At 58.7% G+C, this 26,038-nt stretch overlaps 4 protein-coding genes across 5 annotated transcripts; 2 read left to right on the top strand and 2 right to left on the bottom strand.

The window, feature by feature from the left end:
* Nucleotides 1-208: 208 nt before the first annotated feature.
* Nucleotides 209-3,433, bottom strand: EIF1AD (eukaryotic translation initiation factor 1A domain containing). The gene is made up of 6 exons (XM_037517538.2): nucleotides 3,051-3,433; nucleotides 1,725-1,918; nucleotides 1,475-1,583; nucleotides 1,273-1,381; nucleotides 1,062-1,112; nucleotides 209-515 (listed from the first exon to the last, which is right to left on the bottom strand). The coding sequence occupies exons 2-6, from the start codon at nucleotides 1,809-1,811 to the stop codon at nucleotides 371-373; spliced, it is 501 nt and encodes a 166-aa protein (XP_037373435.1). The 5' UTR covers nucleotides 1,812-1,918; nucleotides 3,051-3,433; the 3' UTR covers nucleotides 209-370.
* A 69-nt stretch (nucleotides 3,434-3,502) lies between these two features.
* Nucleotides 3,503-5,273, top strand: BANF1 (BAF nuclear assembly factor 1). Its single transcript, XM_037517539.2, has 3 exons — nucleotides 3,503-3,667; nucleotides 4,363-4,501; nucleotides 4,732-5,273. Exons 2-3 carry the CDS (start codon nucleotides 4,379-4,381, stop codon nucleotides 4,876-4,878), a joined length of 270 nt encoding a protein of 89 aa, XP_037373436.1. The 5' UTR covers nucleotides 3,503-3,667; nucleotides 4,363-4,378; the 3' UTR covers nucleotides 4,879-5,273.
* A 4,622-nt stretch (nucleotides 5,274-9,895) lies between these two features.
* Nucleotides 9,896-12,694, top strand: CST6 (cystatin E/M). 2 transcript variants are annotated; one of them, XM_054697461.1, is made up of 4 exons: nucleotides 9,896-10,124; nucleotides 11,386-11,611; nucleotides 12,061-12,186; nucleotides 12,513-12,694. In XM_054697461.1, the coding sequence occupies exons 2-4, from the start codon at nucleotides 11,399-11,401 to the stop codon at nucleotides 12,594-12,596; spliced, it is 423 nt and encodes a 140-aa protein (XP_054553436.1). In that variant the 5' UTR covers nucleotides 9,896-10,124; nucleotides 11,386-11,398; the 3' UTR covers nucleotides 12,597-12,694. The 2 variants fall into 2 exon arrangements, with proteins under 2 accessions (XP_054553436.1, XP_037374155.1); XM_037518258.2 differs by lacking the exon at nucleotides 9,896-10,124 and having other exon boundaries at nucleotides 11,372-11,611.
* A 2,445-nt stretch (nucleotides 12,695-15,139) lies between these two features.
* CATSPER1 (cation channel sperm associated 1) lies at nucleotides 15,140-23,422 on the bottom strand. The gene is made up of 13 exons (XM_054697550.1): nucleotides 23,081-23,422; nucleotides 22,307-23,024; nucleotides 21,099-21,308; nucleotides 20,245-20,358; nucleotides 19,930-20,086; nucleotides 19,581-19,672; nucleotides 19,332-19,475; nucleotides 19,152-19,215; nucleotides 18,927-18,999; nucleotides 18,709-18,769; nucleotides 17,538-17,613; nucleotides 15,405-15,519; nucleotides 15,140-15,271 (listed from the first exon to the last, which is right to left on the bottom strand). The coding sequence occupies exons 1-13, from the start codon at nucleotides 23,420-23,422 to the stop codon at nucleotides 15,245-15,247; spliced, it is 2,193 nt and encodes a 730-aa protein (XP_054553525.1). The 3' UTR covers nucleotides 15,140-15,244.
* Nucleotides 23,423-26,038: the final 2,616 nt, after the last annotated feature.

Raw genomic sequence — 26,038 nt, 5'->3', positions numbered from 1 at the left:
GCGCCCAGGTGTTAAATGCATGCAAGGAGGCACAGCACGGGCCCGGCACTTCCTCAGTGTCCAGCACAGAGAACCCAGGAGAGCTTCCAGCCAGCCCCTGCTTCCTCCTCTTCGGTCTAGCTGCCCGCGAGGTCTCCACCAAGGAGCAGGATTAAACGTCAGCACGAGTCCCTCCTCCCTCCAGAGAGTCACGCGACACCAGCACTAGTCACCACCCACCAGGGGTTTAATTCTCCTAGGTCAGGTCAGTTCAGCAGGCGCCCTGCCTTGTCCCCATCCGGGGGGGAAGAACGGCAGAGCACCCTGGGAATGTCCAAGCTCAGAGGTGCCAAGGACTAGTCTCTGAGCAACAGAAGTGGGGTCCAGGGTCTCAGGCTGCCTCCTCCTCTTCGCTCTCCTCCTCACTCTCCTGATACTGTCTGCGGTTGGTGTTAACAAACAGGTCAGAATCGTCTTCAGAGCTGGACTCTTCTCCTGAGGACTGGGGCTCGGCTGGGAGTTCCGGCTGAGTCTGTCTGCAGGGGCGTGGGAAGGAAAGTGTTAACCCGGCACCCAAGATCTGCCACCAAAGAAACCCCCAGACAGGAGGCGCATATGGCCAAGCAGTAAGAACCAGTAATTCTGACAGGAAAGAGGCAGAGCAAATGGGGGCGAAGCTGGTCAGAGAAAACAGGCTGGAGACTACACCCCCACTGCTAATCTCAAAAATTTGCTAAAGCCACAGGTTTCATGATTGTATTACCACCAAGAAATTCAATGGAGCCACAGTCGGCGCCAGAAACAAACAAGCAAACTTACTGGCGCTAATCCTTTTTACTTCCTTGAATTCTCATGAAGTGCCCATTTACGAGATTAAGAGATGAAGCAACCTGCTCAGAGTTACTGTTTTTAAATGGCAAAGCCAGGCTTCAACCCAGAGCATGTTTTCAAGCCATATTCATAATCACAAATACCACCCACTGAGGCCTCTCACCTGAGACCCTCTGCAGGAAGAAGAGACTGATTCACCAAAGCCTGAATCCCTACGTTCTACTTCCCCGGGCCCAGCGCTTAATCCTCACCTGTTCCTGTTGCTGTTGTGTTTCTCAGCCACCTCGGAGAAGGCCTCAGGCCTGTGCCAAGAGAAGAGCCTGGGTGAGAAAGGATGGCAAGATCACCAGTCCAACAGCTGTTTCCCAGTTGTCCCTCTCCAGGGCACAATGAGCTTCCTGTCTCCAATTCAGGTCAACCCCCATAGAAGCCAGGCAGCCAACAATGACGGGGACCCCCTACCAGAGCCCATCCTTCTGCAGAGAGCGCACATGGTCCTTGCAGAGCACAAAGGAGATCTCAGCCTTCACCTTCTCTCCTTCTTCAATAGGGTCAACGATGAGAAAGTCCCCTGGAGACAGAAAAGGCACCGTCAGCGCTGAACGCCCCAGGAAAGCCAAGGACGCAGGAAACAGTTTGTCTCCTGAAGGGCTGCCTCTCTCACCTCTCTTGATCCAGATGTTCTTTCGGTACTTGGAGGGCATGCTCACCAGGAAGCGCTGCCCCTGGGCTGTCTCCACCTCATGCAGATTGTTCCCTGGGGTCCTGAGTACCTGGTCCAGTAGACACCAAGACCCAGTCAGCCTGTCAGCCAGCTCAAATACTCGTCGGCTGCACTGTGCCCTACCCCACCCCAGGGGCCCAATGGGTATGGAGGGTGGGGAGCAGAGCCGCTTGTGCCCGATGCCACTCACCCTCACAATCTGCTGCTGGTCAGAGGGCACCATGTGCTCCCCCAGCACCTCTTTCACCACATGCTTTCTCTTGGTGGCCTGAGACATGCTGGGTCGTGTCCCAGGGCTGTGAGGGATGCAGGGGCAGCTGATTCCTCCTCAGGTTTCTTAGAGGATATAGGTTGAGCCTCCAGGTCTGTTTCCAAGGCCTCTTACTGAGGAGTAACAGTGTCCAGGTTAAGAATCTGGGCTTTTACAACAGAGGCATCTCCATAAAAAGGGGAGGTTCCAGGCCTCCCTGGTGGCACAGTGGTTGAACGCTGGGTTGCGAAGCTGCCCGCAGCCTCTGCAGCGCCGATTTGATCCCTGGCTGCTCCCTGGCCACCGGAGGGCCCCACATGGTGCGCAGACCTCTCCTGCTGCCCGCTGCTCCCCTCAGCAGTATACTTCAGTCCTTCTGCCTGCTCTGCTCCCCACTCTGGCTCTGGTGAATTCTCTCACCCTCCCGTGCTTCTGACTGTACCCAGTGCTTGTATAAATAAATAAATAAACATAAAAAAAAAGGGAGGTTCCAAGTTCTCTGCCCCACCTAGTAAGGGGTGGAGCTGAGCGCCCAGGTGAAGCTTTGTAATAGGGAAGGTAGGGGGACTCAAGGGAGACACACATGGAGATGGGTTCCTCTGCTTCTCTGCTGTCGACCTGCACGAGGGACTTGGTGAACACAGAAGGAGACAAGGGAAGGAGAAACGTGTACACTTGAAAGAGACGCGTGGGTGAGAGACAGGTGGGGTGCTGACAATGGCAGCTGTTATCTTGGTTTGTACTTTTTGTGAGTTCAAGCTTGGGGGCCCCAGAGGGCCCCTCAATCTGTACCCTAACACTTGACATCTAATCGCCTGAAACCTTTCCGTAGCTATTTCCTAGCTGGTCAGCTTCTCCAGGCCTCAGGAAAACAACAGCCAGCTCAGAGAGCCGTCGTGAGAAAGAGATAATGTAAGCAAAGCACCTGGCAGTGCACGGCACATAAAAAACACGTTAATCCCAAGTGCTGGTGGAATCCTAAAAACGAAACAGAGTTCTAGAGAAAGCACCGTCCTGGCAGTCGATGGGGAGGGAGTGAGACACACTCTTCCTCGACACAATCATACGTCCCAACCGCAGCACGACCGCACGGCACGGAGACCAGCGCTGTGGTTCAGGCGGCATCGGCTACACTTCTGACTTAAGTCCCAACGAGGGAAAGACCGGCAGCACCCAGGCAGAGGGTTCCCAGAGGAAACTCCGGGTGTCCGCGGCAGCTGCCGTCCCTGCCGCCCCCCGGCCCATCGGAGAAGGACCCGCACTTACTCTGAGGCCGTCGTCTCCCACGGGCGCTGCCAGGACGACCCAGCTCCCCAGGCTCGACGCTGAGAGCCGCTTGCCCACGACTCACTGCGCAACTCAGTCAAGAGGCCTGGACGCGCGTCTCCGGGGCGTCCGTCCCCGCCCGATTCCCACAACCTGCTGGGAAAAGGACCAGGCGGCCCCGGCCCGAGCCCTGCTTCCGGCGCCGTCTCGAAGCCTTCCGGCCACCCGCCCCTGCTCGTCCGTCTCTCTAATTCTTCCCACCGCCAGGGCGGTTAAGGCCGAGTGCTTGAGTTCCGGGCGCCCGGCAGCCGGCAAATGAAGTTTTCCCCTCCGGGCCTGGGCTTCCCGAGGCCGGAAATGCTGCCGAGGACCGAGACCATCGGAGGCCGCCCGGTTCCCCGCGCAGCGATCGGGAAGCAGCACCCGCGAAGGGCGACGTGGAGGTCCGGGCGCCGCATCTCTATGGTTCTAAGTGGCTAGACATGCCCAATTTGAATTTTTTAAGGCGGCTCTTGTGGTGACCCGGAAGCGGAAGCTGAAGAAAGTTCTAGTGGGTTGAGGTATCGGCGGGAGCAGCCGGCTGGCGGGAGGAGCCGTTACACGAACCGGAGTTGCCGGTGAGCGCGAGCTGCGGAGCAGGGCCCGGGCCGGAGGCCGGAGGTGGCTCGGGAAGGAGGGGAGCAGAGGGGCCGCAGCGCGTGGCTGGTCTGAGGATGCGCCCTTTGAGAGCGCCTGGCCGGGGGCGGGGGCGGGGCGCGGGGCTCGGCGCGCGTGGAGGGGCGGGGCCGGGGCGGGCGGGGCCGGGGGCGGGCGGGGCGGGGCCGGGGCGGGCGGGGCCTGGGCGGCGTCCGGGCGGGGCCGTGGGGTGGGCGCGCTGCAGCCTGTGCCCGGGCTCGGTGGGCGGGCTGTAGGGGCGAATGGGACGGAGAGACCCTTTATTTGATTTTCGGGCCAGGGAGCCGTTCCAGGCAGAGTCGGCGGCTTCCCTGCCCAGCCAAGGTCACGGAGGGAGTGACAGCTTCGGGGCGGGCCGCGGCTGCCGGCTCGGGGACTTCCCACTGCCGCGCGCTGTTCGGGCAGGATAGTGTTCCCCTGGGCTGGTCCAAAGTCCATTTCTCGCGGGGAGTGGAAGAGATTTCTTTTGCTAGTGGGGGAGAGACACCTTGGACCTCAGCTCTCATCGGTGAAATTAGGGGAAAGCAGGAAACTGCTAGAAAGGCTGGTTTAGCCTGTCGTGAAGAGGAGCTTGCGCGTGGGCCCTGGGGAGGGGCTGGGTGTTCAGCCCTAATCTTCCTTTTGTTGGGATTCCCAGATCAAGCCTGAGCAAGATGACCACCTCCCAAAAGCACCGGGACTTCGTGGCAGAGCCCATGGGGGAAAAGCCAGTGGGGAGCCTGGCCGGGATTGGAGAAGTCCTGGGCAAGAAGCTGGAGGAAAGGGGCTTTGACAAGGTGTGGACCTCCCGCGTGCACCAGGGGAGGGCCGGGGAGGGCTGCGGTACTTCCTGGCATTTTGGGGGTGAGGAGAGGAGGCTGCCCGGTGGGGTGGGCAGCGGTGAGGTGATGTGGAGAGCTAACCAGAGCCTGCCTTGCCTCCTGGGCTTTTGTGCTTCACAGGCCACTTTGTGGCCTTTGTGTCCACTCCCCAGAGCAGCATGCCCTTTGCTTTGCTTGTTTTGCAGGCCTACGTGGTCCTTGGCCAGTTTCTGGTGCTAAAGAAAGACGAAGATCTCTTCCGGGAATGGCTGAAGGACACATGTGGTGCCAACGCCAAGCAGTCCCGGGACTGCTTTGGTTGCCTTCGAGAGTGGTGCGACGCCTTCTTGTGATGCCCTCTGGGGGGCCCCCAATCCCCAGCTCCCACATTGAGTCTCCAAAGTTTGCGGCTGAGTGGGGACTCCTCCCACCCTTCACAAAGGAAAAGATTGCTGTTTCCATACTCACCTCCAATGTACTCCAGGGTCTTTTGGGAGTTCTCTCCCGTCACCCTTGTAACTTTTTGGGGACTCTTGCTCTTGCATGCATCTCCCTCCTCCTTCCCCTGCCAGTGTCACGTCCACCATGACCAGCTTTTTTGAGTGAATCCTGGCCCCTTCCCTCAACCCCACTCCCACCTTTGGTCTGTTTCAAGTGGTTCTTTTTCTGGCAGAGCAGTCACTGTCTTTGTAAAGTTTTTTAGATCAATAAAGTCAGTGGCCTTTGTGACTGGGCTTTGTGCGCTGAGCAGCAGGTGGGCCGGGAGCGCACGCTTTCCCAGGGACCGACCGGGTCTGGCCCACTCCTTATCAGTGCGGATCGAAACTCGTGCTTCCTCCCCACCCTGAAGGGCAGCCACCCTAGCCATGTAGGCCTCGGGCAGGTGTCTTGGAATGTCTCAATCCCTGAGGAATGTGGGAGACAGCGTGGGTTGATCCGTTCCTGGTGTTCCGGATGCCCGCTGGGTCAGCAGCTGGGCTGGCAGCACCTGGTGGAAAATCAGTGGGAGTCTGAGTACCAGGAAGAGGGCGGGCTGGACGTGGGTGAGAGTTCACCTGCTTATCAGCATGTGCTCTCCTGGCCCTGGGAAGGGAGGGGCAGAGCTCCTGCCATTATCCTGCTATCTCAGACAGGTGGAAAGCTGGAGGACTTGCGTGAGTTGCACCTTTGTTATGTTGTTTCCCTGTTCTCTGGAACATTTGCTATCAACCAGGCCACCTCCAATACCTTTGCTACCATTTCTTTTTTTATTTATGCACGCAAGAACTGGGGTACAGGGCAGAGGTATGGGGGTGAGAGGATTTACCAGAGACAGTGTGGGGAGCAGAACAGGCAGATCGACTGAAATACACTGCTGAGGGGGGCAGCAGACGAGACAGGAGAGGTCTGCTGCGCCATGTGGGTTGCTCCCTGGCCGGGGATGAAACTCGTGCTGCAGTGGCTGCAGGTAGCTTCATAGTGCTGCGTCTTAACCCCTGCGCCACCAGGGACGCCCCCCTTTGCTAACATTTTTTTCTTCTACAATAATGAGTACTTTTGTTTTTTTACAGGTGAGGACAGCAGGGGCTCAGAGAGGCTGAGTGATTTATCTGTGAACTTGCTGGTAGGAAGTAGCCAGACTGGCCTCAAAACGTGACTCAAAACCAGAGTAGCTGGGAGGACTGTGTTCCTCGGTCATGTCTCTTGACCTTTCTGAGCCTTAGTTTCCCCACTTGGAGAATGAGGTAATTGGAAGGGTGAGAGGCAAGCTGAGTAGGTGCTTGCTTGGCGTGGCTCTCCTGCCCCCAGCACAGTGGTGCCGAGGGGCTCGTGTTCTGTAGGCCTTCCCGCCAGGACTCGCAGTGAGGACGGTGACATGCTGAATACACAATTTGGGACAATATGAGGAGGTTTTTGTAATCTCGGCATAGGGAGAAGTTAAGAAAAGTTGACAAATTCAAGTCAGTTAGTAGCTATCGGCTCGTCTGGCCAATTAACACGGGCTGGGAAGGGGATTTCTGACAGACATGGCCCAGGGCTGTGTGGTACACAGGTAGAACCTAGTCAGGAAAAGGCAGGGAAATGAAAGGCCCACTTGGCAGCCAGGCGAGGGATGGCCACCTGCTGACCAAGCCTGTGCAGAGGCACCCCGTCATATTAGTCATCAAAAATGCAAGTGAGGTGCCATTGTACACTCACAGATTGGCAGAAATCTGAAAGTCAGACAATACCAGGTATTGAGGAAGTGGAGCAACGGGAGTTGGTCACCCACCTGGAGGAGGGAGGACAGGTGGATGTAAACACCCAGGGGAAACAGTTGGGCGTTTCTAGTATAGCTGAAGGCCCACCCAGTGACCCAGCAGTCCACTGCAGCCCCAGGACACTGCATACCTGCAGGGCCTCCCCTCGGGAGATGCCATGGCTTTGAGCATCAGGGCTGAGCCCCTCTGCTTAGGGAAGTCACTGCCTCTAGCCACAGGGAACAAAGGACCCAAGCGGCGAACATGCGATTGCACCATCCTTGTAACATGAGCGAGTCGGTTCCTCCCTACCTAGGGAGTAAACCGAGATGGAAAGAAAAATAAAACACTAGAGGGTTTTTACTGTAAAGACAGCCAAGAAGCCAGCAGTGATGGCCTTGGGATGAGGCGGCAGTTTCTGTCTCTGTCGGGTGTGGCCCGCTGACTGCCTGGCTGACCAGGTGTCCGTGCGTATCCCTTAGTCTCCGCTCCATCTCACGACAGCAGGAGGATAAGCGGGAAACCAGAAGGAAAGACCCAGGCACACGAAATCGGGATGAGCCAGAACCATGATCTCATAAGTAGGCATGAGGTTTCAGTGCCAGGCTAGGTCCCGAGTGACCCCCGACAAGTGCGTCCAGATGCCACAGTGGGGTCCCAGCTTGTGTGACAGCCACTTCCTGGGACTATTAGCACTTGACCCCTGGAGGGTCAAGCCACTCTGCATGTCTTTTTTTTTTTTTTTAAGTCTTATTTATTTATGCATACAAGAGCTAGGGTGCAGGCCAGAGCTGGGAGAGGGATGTGAGAGGATTCGCCAGAGACAGGGTGGGGAGCAGAGACAGGTGGATCTACTGAAATCCACTGCTGAGGGGACAGCAGGGAGACAGGAGAGGTCTGCTGTGCCATGTGGGTAGCTCCCTGGCTGGGGATGGAACTCGTGCTGCAGTGGCTGCGGACAGCTTCATAGTGCTGAGACTTAACCCCTGCGCCACCAGGGAGGCCCTGCATTTCTGATGTTTTCCTGGACAGGTCTGGGGTCCCTTGCGGGGCCCTAGCCTAAACCCTTGTGCAGAGACTTTAAGGGGGGCTCAGCGGGCCATGGCTTGCCCCACCTCAGGCCTTGATGCTGCCAGGTAGTTGCTGGCACTCTCAGGTAGTGGAGAGTCCTCCAGATGCCCTGCTAGGGCTCCTGCCCACATCGGTTGCCTGGTTTGCTTCCTGCAACTGGCACTGGGCCCCACCTGGTGAAAGCCTGTGGGACACGCTGGCTGCCCGTCTGCTTCCCCTTATTGTGGGCTCTTCCTTGCTTCATCCCCAGGCTGGATTCTAAGGAAGCTGGCACCTGCTTTATCACTTCCCTCCTGGAGCTCAGGCTGTGCCCAGGGTAGGCTGGCAGGCCTGAGCCCTTTTTCTGGCTCCCTCACATATCAAGGATCCCACTTGAATTCCATATCAGTCCAAAGGCAGCAGGACACAAAGGGCATGTACAAAGTACTTTGAGGCAAGTGTCCTCTGAAAGGTCCCGTCCCAACTCTACCTGCGGGACAAAAGGGACCAAGGCCCGGAATGTTGGAGAAAGCATCTGGGTGGGAGGGGCAGGATGTGTCTAAGTCAGCCCATGGTGCCCAAGAGGTCAGGGCTGGCCTGAGGCACAGCTGGGCCTGGAAGGCAGCAAGGATGGGCCCAGGTATCCCTTCCCCAGGGCCCCCAGCAGAGCTTGACCCCCAACCAGTGTGATCGGGGTCCTGAAGGAGTACCGCAGCCCCGGACGCACGTCCCCACCCTGCCCCGGAGGCCGCCTGAATGGTGTGAAAGGTTCACGGTGCAGGTCGGGGCTGTGTGCTGCTCCCACTCTGTCCTCCCCGAGGAGACCCAGGCCTCTGGGCAGCCGGGCAGAGCAGCGCTGGTCTGGAAGAGCTGGCCGGGTCAGTCTGCTGTTTACCTACTGCGCTTCCTCCTCTACTTGTGTGTCCGTCACTTCGTCACTTTGCCTCAGGCTGCTCCTCTGCGAGCTGCACTGGGTGAGTGCACCACGGAGGGGAGCTCACTCCCACAGGACCCCAGCTTTCCTCACCACATCTCCCCCAGGACACTATGACAGGGCAAAGGGAGCAGAGCCCCAGGGGACGGGGCATCTGGGGACAGCACGAAGGCCCTGGGTGACCTGAATCCCAGGTGAGGGGATGTCAGGGGCACCCTGGTCAGCAAGACGAGCCAGCGTGGGGCAAAGGGGTGCCATGAGCAACCTGGGCTGGGATGTCTGGGTCACGGCAGAACTGGAGGGTGTCTGGTGGCCTCCTGGGAGTCAAAGGGTCTGGACAGGTTGGGTCCAGGCCCAGGTAAGACCTGGGATTTTTCCCACCCCTGGGGTCACGCCCCCGTACAGCAGACCTCATATCCGTGGAGCAGGCCAGACTCCCCAGGAAGCTGGCAAATGGGTGCCGCCCTGGGCTCACCTCTGACCCTTCCCCTCCAGTCGCCCATTTCCTTCTTGTAAAAAGAGGTCGGAATTGTTCTGCTGCTGTGCTGTTTTGAGAGAACACGTGTCGAATCCCTGGTGCCTGTCAGAGCCTGGGAGTTGTTCATGTCCCTTCCCCATCACCCTTGTCACCCAGACACCCCTGGTAGTCGTATGACCTCAGATGAGTGTCCTGACCTCTCTGATTAACTTTGTTGCTATATAAAAAAAATGATTCTTCCTACCCCAGAATAGACCAGTGCGGGGAAGGTGTCCGGAAGGTGTTTAGGTTGTGGATCTCTGCACAGAGGAGTGCCGAGTAGAGCAAACTGAGCTGGGGGCCCGTTGGCCTGGTTGAGGTGGACGCTCCATCTTGGCTAGTTTTGCAGGAAGCTGGTGGAGGCACCTGTGGCCATGGCTGAGCTCCAGGTGAGCAGACCTGGCAGGGAGAGCAGGGGAGGCTCTTGGTCCCCTGCCTCTCCCCGCAGCTGCTGTCCTGGTCGCTTGCTCTGCCCGCCCGGGTTCTCTCGGGTCAGGCTCCTGCCTGTCTTGGCTCATCATGAAGCCAGGCTCCCGCCAGCTCTCCCGTAAATGGGTCTGTCCCTTTAAGGCCGACACCGGAGCCCACAACAAACATGACTGTTCCTTGGAATCCCAAGTTGTTTTTCACAGCTGGGCTGAGGGGGTGGGTAACAGCACAACTGGGCAGTGACCACACTCTGGTCCTGGTCGCCCTGGAGGAATGGCTGCCTTCCCCAGCCTGAGAATTACAGGGGGCAGCGAGATGGGGGAAGCTACCGACAGTATTCATCACACCATGGCTGCCACTTACTACGCACTGTCGGTCCTGCCAACCACTACTTCCAGGCGCGAGTTAAGGTCCTCGGAGGCCCCTAAGCACTGACAAGATCTCCTGATGGTAAGAAGCACCACCTCCCCAGCAACCGGAGATTATACAAACGCACAGAGGGGCCTCCCTGGTGGCGCAGGGGTTAAGTCTCAGCACTATGGAGCTATCGGCAGCCACTGCAGCACCAGTTCAATCCCCGGCCAGGGAGCTACCCACAGGACGCAGCAGACCCCTCCTGTCTCCCCGCTGCTCCCCTCAGCAGTGGATTTTGGTCGTCTGCCTGTTCTGCTCCCCATTCTGTCTCTGGTGAATCCTCTCACCACCCACGCCTCTGACCTGCACCCCAGTTCTTGTATGCAGAAATAAACAAAACAAAAAACCGCACAGAACTCCACAGAGAAAGGATCCCAACCAAGTGCCAGCTTCTTCCGTGGCAACTGCTTCAGTGCTGTCTTCCGTGTGTCAGGGATCACATTAGCCCCCAGAGTCGTAGTGACCCATCCTGCTGGTACCGCGGACACAAGCCCGGTACCAGGGGTGCCCCAGGCAGGGGCCGTTCCTTGGATGAAGGCAGCGAGGCCCTGGGAGGTGGAGGCACTTGCCCCCCCCGCCCAGTCAGGAAATGGCAGGGTTGGCATGTCACGGCCTTCCTGGCCGGTTACTGTCCTTCGCATCTAGTCTGGTCTGGAAACACAGTTCTAGGTTAGACAGGGCTCAGCCACCCCCCGTCACCATCGATACCACTGCAGGTGTCCTTGGGGTGGCAGCCTGCCTCCTCTGTTACTGTGGGGACATAAGTCAGTCCCACGGGGCTTGGGTGGATTAAACCAGCTCAGCCGCGGTGTCTCCCAGTCACCTGCTTTACACTGCACCGGCCTCCTTGGGCGCTGTATGTGCCGGATCCTCCCAGCGCACTTTACAGAGGGGGACACTGAGGCAGGAGGAGTTTGAGTAACTTTTCCCAGGTGACACAGCTAGGGGCCGTGGGGCCCGTAAGGGTCGTCCTAGCTGTGGTTGGCATTTCCTCCCGGGTGGGCGTCCGGGAACCGCCCAAATGGCAGCGCTTGTGGTCGGGGACTGTCACTGCCCCCGCAGACAGGCTGGGCGTGTGCTGGGGCGAAGCAGCTTCCTGGCGCCCAGGTGTGCTGCCCCCTCGGCCTTGTTGGGCTCGAGGCCCTGGGAAGGCGGCCTGGCGGCCCCGCCCGGCCCAGCGATCCCTCCCGGGCCGCGGGGGCGCGGGGCGGGGCGGGGCCGGGCCGGGCCCTCCGCAGAGCCCTTAAAAGCCGCGCGCCCCGAGCGCTCAGGCACCGACGACCATGGCGCGTCCAAGCCTCCCTCTGGCGATGGGCCTGGCCCTGCTCGCGCTCTGCCTGCTGGCGCTGCCCCGCGATGCCCGCGCCCGGCCCCCAGAGCACCTGGTCGGAGGCCTTCAGGACCTGTTGCCCAGCGACCCGCAGGTGCAGAAGGCGGCGCAGGCGGCCGTGGCCAGCTACAACATGGGCAGCAACAGCCTCTACTACTTCAGAGACACCAACATCATCAAGGCACAGAGCCAGGTGCGACCCGGCAGCCAGGGGCCAGGGGACTGGCGGGGGAGGCACTGCCTGCCCCAGGTTATGGGGGCACCTAGTCATGGGGATCTTTCAATACAATTTATTTCTAACAATTGAATGCATGCCCCAAGCCCAGGATGCGCAAAACATCCACATTTTAAGCTGAACTTGCACAGCCACCTTCCCAGCCCCCACTAGCCCCCCACCCCGGGCCTGGAGTGGGGGGTGGGCCAGTGGCCTTCAGGAGTGTGCACTGGGGTCTCATCCTCCTGCATCCCTCTGTCCCTCTCCCCAGGGATTCCATCAGGGTGCCCCAGCCCCAGGCCTGAGTCCCCAGCCAGCGAACTGAATGTGTCCAGTTGGGAGGGAAAGGGAGATAAGGAGACCGGGGAGAGGTTCCATCCAGGCTTGGCTCCTGGCACCCCTGACCTGGCCCTGCCTTTCCTCCCCAGCTGGTGGCTGGGATCAAGTACTACCTGACCCTGGAGATGGGGAGCACAGCCTGCCGGAAGACTGCGGTGTTTGGAGACCATGTAGACCTCACCACCTGCCCTCTGGCTGCAGATGGGGAGCAGGAGGTAATGACCCTGCACCCCCAACCCTGCCCCAGCATCCACGGCCCTCAGGTTGTCCAGCCTGAACTGATCCGGCCAAACCTGTCCCTGCCTTTTGGATGACTCAGCCCCCCTCCTCCCCGCGAGGGTGGGGTGCAGAAAGGAGAAGACTGGGGTTTCCCTCTGTTGTGAGGGAGTTGACTAGAAAGATCTGGGATCTAGTCTGGGCTGCCTGACGCCATGCACGTTGCCGGTGACTGCCTGTCTCACTTGGAGCGGCGGGCAGAGTTGAGAGGAGGCAGGACCAGGGCCCAGCTCACCCACTCTCTCTCCCTGAATTCTCTCTGCAGAAGCTGCACTGTGACTTTGAGGTCCTGGTGGTTCCCTGGGAGAACTCCTCCCGCCTTCTGAAGCACAACTGTGTGCCCATGTAGACCCCTTCCGGCACGGAGCAGGAGGAGGGGACGGAAGAGCAGGGTGGGTGAGAGGGTGGGGGACACTAATGGCCCCACGGGCCAAATCTGTCACAATAAATTGCTAGCACTGCATGTTGCACTGGTCTCTTCCCAGTCCTTCATTCACCCTCGCTCTCCTGCTCCCGCCCCTGGCAGCACCCAAGCCCCTGCCTCCCTCTCCAGCTGAGCTGCTGCTTCCTCAGTCCAAACAGCGCCGAGTGTGCAAGGTTCAGCCCCCAAATCTGGAATCCCCAGACACCCGGCATCACAGACACGGTGGAGCAGACTGCCAGAGGCTCCAATAGTCTGAGTTAAGGGGCCAGGGACATTCTCTGGAGAGGGGTGACACTCCAGGACTGAGCAGGCCGGAGTCGGGGTGCTCTGCTCCTTCAGCTGCCGGGATGACTCAGATGGCTGATGGCTTCAGCTGGCTGTGTCCCAAAACACTGAACTCCCAGCTGAGACTTCTCTGCCTGCCTGTGACCCCAAGACAGAGTCCCTGCAGGCCAAGGACCAGGGGGCCATGGTCTCTCGAGTAGCCAGAGGCCTTCCCCATCTTTGCCCTGGTCGGAAGACCTAGGGGCAGAATAGGGAGTCCCAAGGGGACAGACCGACTCCAAGTCTTCCCCGCCCCCTCCCCGCAGTGGAGATAAGGGGACACATTTGGTTTAGAGGTCATTCAAATAAAACGGTTGCAACATTTATCACACCCCTGAATTTACAGCGGCATTCACATATTCGTGTTTGCTACACACACACACACACACACCCAAAATGCCTCAGCACACCAGACACAGAGAAACCCACCACACACACTCAGGTGCTCCACACCACACACGTCCAGAAAAACACAACCCCACACAACCTAGCAACCCAGAAGCACGGATACAAACAAAGGCAGCCCCGCCCCCGCCCCCAGACATGCACCCTGGAGATGTCTGTACCCCCAACATACACACAACCCCAACAGCCCAAAGACCAGCCCAGAGCCACCCAGAGCCACCCCTCACACACAGGCCACACCCACACCTGGACTGGATGGGCAGTGACTGCTTCCCGGATCCCTAGGGAGTAGGAGGCATGGACCAGCCCCGCCCAGGGCCCCAGCGCGGCCCCACACCTCCCTGGGGCCTCTCTGTTCTCCTGCCCAAGGCTCCTGTCTGCGGCCTTCCGGGGTGGGTGAGCGGGGAGGGGAGGTGAGAATAGAGGTTTCCCCCACAGGGACTCTGGGCTGAGCAGGGCTTCGGCAGGGTCTTGGAGCAGGGTGAGCCGCCAGCCTTCACCGCTCAGGCCGCGGCAGCGCTCACGGCCCAGGGCTGCTGCGCGGCTGCTGCTGGGAAGGGTTCCTGTCCCGTGGGCCACCGGCAGGAGCCTCCGCCTGGACCAGGCACCAGGTAGGTGGCAGAAAATACTTGTTGAGTGAATGTGTGAGGTGACGGGGTGTGTCCTCTACCCTCGGCATCTGTGCCCAAATCCCAGATGACACTTCCCTTGCCAGTCTGCTTCTGGGCCTCCAGCAGCCAGCACCCCTGGCCAGGCGGGAGCGGGGCGGGGCTGCCTCTGTCCTGAGGTCTGGAGGCTTCCCCACTGTCTAGTCCAGCCTAGTGGTAGGGGTGTGACTGACAAAGCCGCCTGTCACCCCTCAGTCCCTGCTCCAGGCTCCCACTCCGAACTCCCTCCAAGCTGCCTGCCACCCTGTCTTCATGCTTCTAGAAATGAGGTGGTCCCCTCGGCAGTGGAAGACCCCCTGCTACATGGGGAACCCCAGGACCAGGGCCGGGCCCTGACCCAGGGCTACGTCTCTAACACCCAACCCAGGCCCAGGCATCGGTGTCCTGGGTCAGTGCCCCACCACACCCCTGCTGTGGGCGCGGGGCTCTGGACCAGGTGGGGGAGGCGCCCGTCTCATTCCTGCTTCTCCCCTCCCAGCAGGCTCCTCCATCACCCAACACACACCCCTGCCCCCACCCACGCCTCTGTCCCTCAGCCCCCCCTCCCACTCCCCAACTTTGTCCTGTCTTCCTCTCACCTCTCACCCTCACCCCAAGGCCAGAAGGCCTGGGACTAGGCTCCACCTGCCTCCCATCACTGAGACCCTGACCCCAGGCAGGCAGGGGATCGCTTCTGGCCTCTGGGTGCTGTCTCCATCTGTGGGCACCACCGTTCTGGTTGCTGAGGAACCCTGTAGACCTGAGCTCCGCGGCTCTAGCCCCTGTTTTTGGAGTTACTGATCCCCCAGGTCCCAGCCTTTTTCATTTTCTCTCTGATCGCAGGGCAGCCGGCCTCGTCCCCACAGCAGCCCTCTGGCTGCTGCTACCGCACTTCCGAGCCCAGCTCGGCTGGTCAGTGGGGCTGGCGGGGCCAGGAAGAGTGCCTGCGCCCACCCGCACCACACAGTGTGTGCAGACCCTCGCTTGCACGCACACACAGACATGAACGCCACACACACACACGCACACACGTGCCCAAGTACCCTCGCGCTGGGCCTGGACCCAACCAATGAGGACAGAGTCATCGGGAGTTTGAAAACTCTGTTGGAGCCCACCTGCGGGCCAGACCATCATTGCCCGCCCCACCCCAGGGGGCGGCCCTGAGGCTGAGGTCTGGATTGGGTCCCTCTTCGGGGGTCACTTTCTGAAGTCCTCTTCTCCAGCCTGAGGTGGGGGACAGGACGTGAGGGAGCCAGCCGCAGGCTTCTCAATGCCCATGCAACCCAGGGCCTCTTCTGGGTACCCCGCCTGGCCTGCCAGTGCCCCCTCCGCCTCCCTGTGGTCCCGCCTGGTTCACCTCAAACGCAGTGTCAACAATCTCGTCAATGACAGAGGCCTGGGAGCGGAACTTCTGCTGGTGGTGCTCCACCGCGGCCGTCAGCTGCAGGAACTGGAACAGGAGCTCCTGCTGCCTGTGGCGGGGGCCGGGGCAAAGCTGGGCCCACCCGCTCGGCTGGGCCTCCGGGCTCCCAGACCCTTGTCCACACCCTGCCTCACCCTAGGCCTCCAGGCCCAGCCACAGCTTCCTGACCGTGACCCTTCACAGTCTTGTCTCCTTTTCTGTACTAGGAAAGCCCCACGTCTGCCTGTCCCAAGAAAGTTCCAATCTCTCATCCCTTCGTCCATCCACCCATGCCTCCACCCAGCTGCTCGACCCTCCGGCCACCCAGCTTCTCCCTGCACCCACCCAACCGCCTCCCCAGGCATCTTCCCATCTTCTTAATCGTCCACTCACACGATGGCCACCCTCCACCCTGCCCCTCACTCCCTCACCTTCCTTCCAGCCACCTGCTCTTCCCTAGACCCACCCAGCCAGCCCTTCAACAGCTATGCCGCCCACCCCCCACCTAAATGCCCACCCATTCGCCAGCTGCTACCCACACGTTAGCTCCTTCACCTTTCTAGCCATCCGACCCCCACCCCCCACCCTTCGTATCAGCCCATCCGCCCATCCATCAACCAGCGCCCGCGGCCAGTCAGGATGCAGCGAGGTGACCTGGACGTAAAAGCAAGAAAGACCCTGTCCCCGGGAGGCTCATTCTGTGGCCAGAAAAGCAAACCAAGTTGTTTACACTTGTGATGTGTAACCCAGGGCCCAGAGGGGCCCCGGAGGAAACCCCCCCTGCCCATCCCCGCCCGGGAACCAGGAAGGACTTCCGGAGGAAGTGCCACTGAGCTGAGTTTGAGAGCAGGGAGGGTCTCAGGCTCGGCGCTCAGTCCAGGAGGGGGGGATGCAGCTGCCTCTGGGAAGGTTTTAGCGAGTGGTCGGCCTGGAGGAGGAGGCCCCTAGAACTTTTCCTAAGGCTGGTGCCGGTGGAGGGCTTGAAACTCAGGGGAGGAGGGAGAAGCCTAAACCACATTTACCAAGGACTGTGCTTCCTGAGGTGGGGAGCAGGGAAGAGCTTGGAAGCCAGAAGACCCCAAGGACAATATCTCAGAGAGGCCAAGGGCCCAGGCGAGGCCGGTGGGCAAAGAGCTGTATTGTGGTGGTTGGTGGAGAGCGCAGCCAGGAGCGGAAGCCAACTGCCTGGGGAACCCGGCTCGCCAGCTCTTGGTCACTGGAGCCTGGCTGGGCAGCCAGAGAACATTCCAGGCAGAGAGAGCAGTGTGAGCAAGGGCCAGGAGGTGGAGCAGAGTGCTATGCTTGGGGGAGAGTGTGGGTGACGTCATGGGGGCAGTGGGGGTGGCTGCAGTGATCCAGGATCAGGAAGGGCCTTGGAGACTGGGCTCCCCTGGTGGACAGCCAGGTGAGGGTCGTCAGCCCCTGTCTGCAGTCAGGGCCAGGTGGGGTGGGTCCAGTTTCTGGGGTCCAGAAGGGTGGGTCCGGAAGGCTCTTCAGGGAGCCAGGCCCGAGAACCAGGCAGCAGGAAGGAGGCTGGGCCAGGGAGTCCCGGCCAGAATCACGGCCACATGTCCCTGCTGTTGGGGCCACAGGCCACTCAAGTTGACAGGAATGCAGTGCTGACTCTAGGCCTTTGCTTGAGCAGTTTCCCTGTCCCAGCCTCCTCCTCCCTCCACGCTGTAGAAGCCCACTCATGGCCTAGAGCAGGGGCCTCAGGGGTTAGTCATCTGTGTCCCCTGTGGGACCCTGGAGTCTTGCAGGGCCTGGCCCAGAGCAAGGGTCTCGATGCTTCTGGATAAGTCGAGTTTTTCTTTCCCCGCGACCTTTCTGCTGCCCCTTCCCTGGCCCTGGCCGTGGAGGTGCTCTTGTGGCCATGGGTGCCACTGGTGGGATTCTCTTGAGGCCCCAGATCTTGCGGGGTGGGCACAAGAGGTGCACGGTATCCAGGAACCACCCACAGGCTCCGCATGACCATGGTGCTGCACCCCCCTTGTAGAGAGGTAGGCAGTGTCCCCCTTCCGCCAGCTCAAGGTCCAGGCCCCTGGACTGGCCCCCAAGTCCTGAGCCTCCCCTCTCACGCCTCCTTACTTCTCAGTCAGGGATCCGAGGTTCTTCTCCAGGAGCTGCCTCTGTCGCATGAGCTCACCCAACACCACTTCAGGCTCTGGGTGCAGAGAAAGAAGGGGGGGTGTCAAGACAAGGCCTGGATGAGAGCAGGTGTAGGAACCTGTGTGCCATGGCCAAGGTCAGATGGGGGCTGAGTGCATTTTTATCCAGGACAGACACCCCCAAGGCGAGAGCACCCCGGCTCTGGTGTGGGGCGGAGCTGTGTTCGTCTGCCTGCCCAGCATCCATGCCCTCTTCTGGTGAGCCTCCCAGTGTCCAGCCTCTTATGTCCACGAGGTCTAGGGGGCTGGTCCCACTCCGGGCTCCGAGGACATGCGGCCTGCGCCCGGCCGATCAGAACAGCCCAGCTTTGGCCGGAGGGTTCAGTGGGTTCAAAAGGGACCCGCTTCTGGGGCCTGCTGGTAGCTGCTGGGGGAAGAGAACCTCGGGGCTGGAAGTGGTGGGGGGGTCGCTTTCCCGCCACAAGGGGAGAGCCGTGCAAGAACAAAGGCAGCCAGGGGGTCCGAGCAGACATGGAAGGAGACGGAATCCTGACCCTCCGCCCGGGGAGTCCTGCCCCGCTCCTTCCCAGAAGCCCTCGCACATGTGGCGCACTAAATAATTTGAACTGAGTAATTCTTTTTTCTGCACGGCGTCCCCGGTGGAGGCCGGGGAGGGACCACCCTTGGGCCTTGGGGGTGGGTCCTCCTAAGAGCGGGCGTCTGTCCGGATTCTCAAGTTCCAAAGGTTTTAGAACAGGAAGAAAGCAGTTGGCTCAAAAACCAACCCTCCCCGAAAGTCCTTGGTGCCCCAACGACCAGGAACAGGAGACCTGATCTTGTAGCCTCGACACCCACTCTGAGTGACTCTGGACAAGTGTGCAGTGTCTCGACACACCCTCCACAGGCGAGGCATCCCGGGTGAGACCAGCTGCTGGGCCCGCTGCGTCCTTGACAAGAACCAGCGTCTGCTGAGCCACCCCCTGGCCCACCAGTCTCGTCGCCAAAGGCTCCCGTAGAGCAGGCGGCTCTGAATGGGCATCTGGAGGACGTTGTTAGCAGTCCAGGCCCTGGAAGTCCTCCCAACCCTCAGATTCCAAAACCCCAGACAGAGCTGGGGTTCCGGGCCTGCGAGCAGAGAGCAGCGGTGCTACCTGCTCTGCTGAACTCTGTCATGGAGTCTTCCAGCAGCCTCTCGTGGATCTGGGCGGCCTTCTGGAAAGAGGAGGCCTCAGTCCTGCCGGAGTCCAGTGTCTGCCACCCTGCCCACTGGGTGCCCACTCCCTGCCCTCCAACCCCCCCTCACCCCCGGTTTCCTGATGAGGCCGCGTGCTCCCCCCTGTGCCTCCCCTGCGGGCTCCCCCCACCCTACCTCCTGCTTCACTTTCTCCAGGCCCTTGAGCAGCGCCATCTGGAAGTTGTCCACCAGGACAGCGATGACCAGGCTGCGGGCCCACGGAGGTGCTCTCAGCGGGGAGGGCGGAGGAGAGGCCCCGCACCCTCCTCTGGGTTCTTCCCGGCAGGAATAAGGAGCCAGGGCTGGGGAAGGGGGCCTCGGGGTCAGTTGGGGGAGCAGAGTGGGCGGGCGGGGCCTCACTTGAGGAAGATGAAGTACTGGATGACGATGTAGACCATGAGGATGGGGATGATATACCAGGCGCCTGGAGAGAGCAGGCCGTTGGCTGCGAGTTCCTTGGCGGCCCCACCACCAGTATCAGAAGATCGGGGAATGGAGCCCTCAGTCTGCCCCCAGCCAGCTCCCCTGCCCTGCACCCACCCTTGGCCCGGCTGTCCAGGTAGATGAGGGACCAGTCATCCAGGGTGAGCAAGGTGAAGAGGGTGAAGATGGTGGTGAAGATGTCCTGGAAGCGCTTGCGGTCGAACTGGTGGAAGAGCGCCCGGAGCACCACGGAGAAGAGGACTGCTTGCTCAGGGAGAAACCAGGCTCACGGGGCCCTCCCCGCTCCTTCTGCTCTGCCCCCTCCCCCCGCCCCCCCCACCGCCGTCACCCCAGGGCACTGGATACAGAGGCAGGTAAACATGAGGATGAGGATGGCCGTGATGGATGGCAAGGAGCGGGCCAGGGTCCCGGCCACTTCCTGGAGACTGGTCAGGAATCTGTGGGCAGAGGTGGAGAGCTAGGCTCAATCCGTGGGGTGGGCTCCAGTGTAGCTGCCTGAGCTCACCCCAAGGCAGGAGCTCCCTCCCAGATTTGCTAATGACTTGGGGGAGTCCCAGCCCTTTCTGGAAAATAAGGGGTCTAGCCCCAGCTCAGGCAGGAGGTCTGCCAGAGGCAGCCTCCCTCATCCCGGCCCACACCCCCTCTCCTCCTTCAGAGTCCTCACACCAGGGTGGGCAGCTGTGGCCCAGCTGACCTGAGCCTCCGTAGGACCCGGAAGGCCCTCAGAGCCCTCAGGCTCTTGAAGACCTTGAGGATCCGGAAGATGCTTTGGTTGTAGATAGAGCGAGTGGAGAAGGCCTCGAATTGCAGGAGCAAGAAATCCAGCAGGGCCATGATCACGATGAGGAAGTCTGAGGGCACAGGGGTGTCTAAAGGGCTTCTGCCAGGCCCTGGCCCTGCCCCCCAGCCCTCCCAACAGCAACACCCCCTGCCCCTTCCCCTTTTGTTCTGATCCTCCCCCAGGTGTTCTCTCTCACACACACGTGCACACACACACCATCCCACCCACCCAGTTTGTTCCAGGAGTCAAAAAAATACTTGAAGCCCTGGACGATGATCTTGAGCACAGCTTCTACCAGGTAGATGCAGAGGAAAATGGAGTCCAAGGCCAAGAAGTACCACTCTGTGGGCACAGGGGCTTGCTCAGGGCATCTCCCCGCCCCGCCCCGCATCTCCCCGCCACACACTGCAACTCACAGCCATTTAGGAGATTGGGCTCTGCCCTGGCCAATGTGTGCCATGCCCGCTCTGTGCCTGTCTGAAAGGGTGATCACAAGCTGCCTGATCCCGCTGTCAGGAGCACCACGTGCGCGTTTAAGGCAGTGCAGTGTTCAGACAGGGGCCTGCGGCAGCAGATCTGCAAGACGCTTCGGGTGCTCTTCTCCTCTGCTTAATTATGTGCCCCGTGACAGATCCTTCCCTTTGCCCTGCCACCCAGGATCTTAAGGACTCCCTCCCTGGCCCACCTGTCCCGCGCAGCCCTCTCAGGGTCTCCTGGCACTTGCAGCCTCCCGTCAAGCCCCCCAGACCCTTCCTGCCAAGGTGGCATATTTAGAACAGGGGTGCCACCTGGTGGCTGTGGTCTCCAACAGCACCCCCTCCTATTCAGCCAGGCTTCCTGGCTGGAGCTGATGGGTCCACCTCAGCTTATTCCTCCCTCTCTTCCTCTCTCCCTCTCCCTCCCTCCTCCTCCTTCCTTTCTCTTCTCCCTCCCCCCTCATCCCTAGTGCTAGGCAATGTCATTTACTCCCTAGGGGCCAGGTGCAAATGCACTCAGTCGTGTAAATCACCCAGCACTGGAGACGCGGGAGGTCTAGAACATCAGTGGCCTTCTCCACATGAACTGAGACTCCCAGTTCTTACCTCCCCGGACCTCAACTTCAGCAAAAGTCTGGGCCACGAGCATGATAGTGTTGAGGAAGATGATGAAAATGATGAAGACGTCAAAGGTCAGGGACTCAGTCAGATTTCTGAGCACGTACCGGAGTTCCTGAAACATGCCACTTAATTTTTCCCACAACCAATGGCAGAAGCCCGTAGAGTGCTTCTTATGACTCCTCTTCATCAGGATGTCTGTAAGGGAATCAGAAAGTCATGTCCGTGTGGGAGAAAGCCCTGGGGATCCCAGACACCTGCCCAGGCTGGAGTGGGGTTCATGTCTGCCATTCACTTATTAAGGTGCCTCAGTGGTGCCTTCAGGGCCCAGGCCTGACCCCTTGCATGGCCCATGCCAGCACATCTGGGATTTGGGGTCTACTTGAGCGCATTCTGAGGGCTCACACTCCTACACATTTTGCCTTTCTTCACTTACATGACAATTTATACACGGGAAACCCATCCCCTTACCACCCCATTCTCTTGGTAAACTCTTTTTCTCTCCTTCTAAGATTCTGCTGAAACATCTCCTCCCCTCTACTGCTTTCCCTACCCCCATCCAACTAGAGATCCACTCCTCTCTACACACTGTGGGCCTGTTCATGAGAAGGTTGCCAGGTTTTCTAAACTACTAGCTGAGTTTGGGGAGTTCTGCATTAACAGCTTCCCTGCCCTCAAATAAGGCTCTTGTTCAGATGCTGGCTCCTAGGCTCTGTCTTCAAGAAGTTCACAGCTTAGTGGAGGGAATGGAATAGAGTAGAATCCACCACGGTAGCTGTTCTGATATGAGGACAGGCCTCCAGCCCTGGATATTGTGGCACTGGTTGTATAAGTCACCACCCCCAGCTTTGGAGTCCCTTGGGGACAGGGTTCATCTTCATGTACCACCAGAGCCCAGGAAGGAAAGGCGCCCACGTCAGACCAGAGCAAATGTCCAAGAGGGAAACGGGAATTAAAAAAAAAAAAAAAAAAGCAGTGGCTGAATAAAAAGACAACAGATGGCCTGAAGAGGTACATAATTCAAGGACCAGAAGGTAAAGTGAGGAGTAGTCGGGTGAGTGAGGAGCCAGTGGAAAGTACCTGTGGATGGGGATCAGTCCTCATGACCTGCAGAAAGCCCTGGGTCATGTCTGGAATATGGACCAGGAAATGAGAATTGAGGGGTCAGAGGAGGGTGAAGGAGAGTAAAGACTTACTTTTGCGCTTCTGATATTGCTCGTCTGAAGTCCAGTCTTCCGTAGACTTCGAGAACTCCTGAGAATAGACTTTACTGGAGCTCTGAGAGACGTGTGAGTGAGTTGTACTCGAGGAATGAACCAAGCTGAAAGCTGAACTCTTTGGGTGTGCTTTGACTCCTTTAGTAGAATGGGTGGAGGCTCGGTAGGCCCTGGTCATGCCGTAGGGCTTATATGAGCTGAAGGCTTGAGAGGGAACAGGATAGCGCTCCCCATAGTGGCCATGGTGGAGGTAATCAGAATAATGTGGAATATAATGGTGTTCCCCATGGTGTTGCTCCCTGTAGTGATCGTGGTATCGAGGGGTGCCATGCTGGTAGGGATCCATATACGGCAGGTTGAGATCAGTCTCCCCGTGATATGGATATCTTCTGTGATAGGCTTCATGATGATGGTATCCACCATATTGGGGAGGATAGTGATGAGGCCCACCCTCATAATAAGCCTCTTGGCGGTGATGACGGTCACTAGGGAGGTAGGACTCTTTATAGTAGTGAAGTTCATCTTGGTGATGGTGTCCACCGTGGTGGTGGGTCTCAGCATGGTGGTGGGTCTCAGCATGGTGGTGGGTCTCAGCATGGTGGTGGGGTCTACCGTGGTGGTAGGGTCCATCATTGTGGTCGGCCTCAGCGTGGCGGCGGGCCTCAGTGTGGTGGGGGGGGCCGGCGTGGTGGCGGGCCTCAGCGTGGTGGGGGGGGCCAGCGTGGTGGCGGGCTTCAGCGTGGTGGGGGGGGCCAGCGTGGTGGCGGGCCTCAGCGTGGTGGGGGAGGGCAGCGTGGTGGCGGGCCTCAGCGTGGTCGTGGGGGCCAGCGTGGTCGTGGGCCTCAGCATGGTGGGGGGATCCACCGTGACGGTGGGGTCCATCATCGTGGTCAGCCTCAGCGTGGTGGTGGGGTCCAGCGTGGTGGCGGGCCTCAGCATGGTGGGGGTGTCCAGCGTGATGGTGGGCCCCAGTGTGGTGGGAGGGTCCAGCGTGATGGTGGGCCTCAGTGTGGTGGGGGTGTCCAGCGTGGTGGTGGGCCTCAGCGTGGTGGGGGTGCCTATCGTGATGTCTCCTGCTGCTCTGGTCGCGCTCATCATTAGAGTACTTCTGATCTTGGGAACGGTGGGAGAGGGCAGTGCCATGGGCAGGAGTCAAGGCAAAGGATGTGGCATGGGGGGTTCTACCATGATGGTGGGCCTCATGGTGGTGGGGGTGATGGGAGTGCTGGGTGTGGTGGGAGAAGATATTGTCATTTAGGTCACCGTGGTACTGGGACCCATGATGGTGGAACTCCTCACGGTGATGGGGTGCACCATGCTGCTGGGGCTCATGATGTTGGCCTCCTCTGTGGCCTTGTCTTTGGTGTGGGGTTGATGAGTGGGGGTGAGAGAACACAGCCAAGTTATTGGTGTCTGCCTCATCTTGAGCCTTTTCTGTGATTGAGGGTTGATCCATGACTATCTAAGAATCCTAGAAGAAGGAGAACTCAAGTCCAGGACCCAACAGACCCCTTCCTGGCTTGTCCTTCTTACCTAAGCTGGGGAGCTAGAAAAGCTTCCCTAGAAAAGCTTGACTCTTCTCACGGAATTCTCCTCACTATGACATCATTATCAGACACCTTCCCAGGCATAAATCCCAAGTGCTTCCTCCTAGGAGTCAAGGATCATTGTACCTAAAGTCCTTATTATAAAGTGAGGTCAAGAAAAGGAAAGGGATTGGCTCAAGGTGACCCAGCAGGTTAATGGCAGGGCTGGATGAAGAATTTCCAGGTGTCATCACTGAACCCAGCAGTTGATTTGTTTATTGTTAGAAAGAACTTTAAGGGCCTCCCTGGTGGAGCAGGGGGTTGAGTGCAGCGTTGTGAAGCTGTCCGCAGCCTCTGCAGCATGGGTTCGATTCCTGTCCAGCCAGGGAGCAGCCCTCATGGCACAGCAGACCTCTCCTATCTTGCCCGCTGCTCCCCTCAGCAGTGTATTTCGGTCAATCTGCCTGTTCTGCTCCTGGCTCTGTCTCTGGTAAATTCTCTCACCCTCCCGTGCCTCTGGCCTGTACCCCAGTTCTTGTATAAATAAATTAAAAAAAGAAACAAAACTTTAAGAGGCCAAGTGGTCCAGTCACCAGTCTGATCTAAAAAACAGTTGACCTTGGCGTTAAACCTCCTTGGCGTTAAACCTCCTTGGCTCCATTTTAAGCAAGTGTGTGACCTTGGACTAGTTGCTTAATCTTCCTATGTCTCTGTTTCGTTCTCTGTAAAATGAGGATAATAAAAAAGCTAAGATATGTGAAGTTTATAGTAACAATACAGTACATGTTATTATTCTCTCCTTGATCACGACAGTGATGGAAACCCCTCTTGGGTTATTACTAAAATAAAAGTATTGAGCCATTATTTATTCGAAACCTACTTTATACATAACTTAATTCTCATGATAATCCGGTGTGATGGATTTTTTATCCCCATTTTATAGACGAAGGTGCTATGGCTCAGTGTGAGTGAATAAATGTTACAGGTCAGCTCTGAGGGAAACGTGGGGGTGACCTGAGTTGTGAGTCCTCTTCCACATACTTAAGAACACAGGACACCATGCGAATGCAGACGCATGGGGAGCATTAACAACAGGATTTATTTACACAGGGAATAAGAAAGGGGAGAGCTGAGCGGGGAGGGAGAGAGAGAGAGAGACAGAATTTATTGGCATGTGACTAGATACCACCTATTCTATCCAGAGAGGATTCACTGAGCAGAAGGCAAAGTTCAAGTCGCAGCCACACATGGCAGCTCAGGCTGCCCCAGACACACCTCCTCAGGAGCAGTTTAAGTGCTAAAGCCCCAGCTCCACCAAATTTCTCCTCAGCGCCTGCTTCGCTGGGGGTGGCGCCTGGAAAGCTCCGCCTGTCAGCTGTGAGCACCACCCAGGGGCACCAGCATCCTCTTCCCCACTTGTCTTTATTTATTTATTTTTTTTAATAGAGGCATGTTTTATTTATTTATTTATTTGTTTGTTTGTTTGTTTGTTTATACATGCACTGGGTACAGTCAGAAGCATGGGAGGGTGAGAGAATTCACCAGAGCCAGAGCGGGGAGCAGAGCAGGCAGAAGGACCGAAGCACACTGCTGAGGGGAGCAGCGGGCGGCAGGAGAGGTCTGTACGCCATGTGGGACCCTCCTCTGGTGGCCGGGGAGCAGCCGGGGATCGAACCGGCGCTGCAGAGGCTGCGGGCAGCTTCGCAACCCAGCGCTCAACCGCTGCGCCACCGGGGAGGCCCCCCCAACTTGTCTTTAAATAAGAACTTCAAATTAGGCCAACTCCAAGGTCTGCTCCCTTAAACACCAAGTCTTCCCATCTCTCTGCTGCAATTCAGTGCCAAGTTTTTCCTGTACGCCGAATTCTGTCCTCTCGAAGCTTCCCTGTGGCCACTTTGGCCATAGCCACTTCCTGAGAGCTTCGTCACAGGCAAGACGGTGGCGCTGGGTGCCAGGTTCTCCGTGGTGACAGACCCAGAATTCCTGCTCTCAAGGAACTCACTGTTGCCAGCGGCGGACATGGACAGGCTCTGGTAGAATGACTTGTCGTTCCACAAATGCGTTCTCTTCTTCCTGGGCACATGGCCCCCCAATTAGAGATTTCCCAATCCTGCCTTGCAGTGAGGTGTGGCCACAGGGTGAGGGCAGAAGTGGTGTGAGAGCTTGGGGGCATGGATTACAGCAG

The sequence above is a fragment of the Talpa occidentalis genome, unplaced genomic scaffold (genome assembly GCF_014898055.3).
Source record: "Talpa occidentalis isolate TD23 unplaced genomic scaffold, MPIMG_talOcc4v2.1 talOcc4.17, whole genome shotgun sequence".
In the NCBI taxonomy this organism is placed as follows: domain Eukaryota; kingdom Metazoa; phylum Chordata; class Mammalia; order Eulipotyphla; family Talpidae; genus Talpa; species Talpa occidentalis.
The sequence above is the reverse complement of the archived record's forward strand: the minus strand, read 5'-3'. Positions and strand labels throughout refer to the sequence as shown.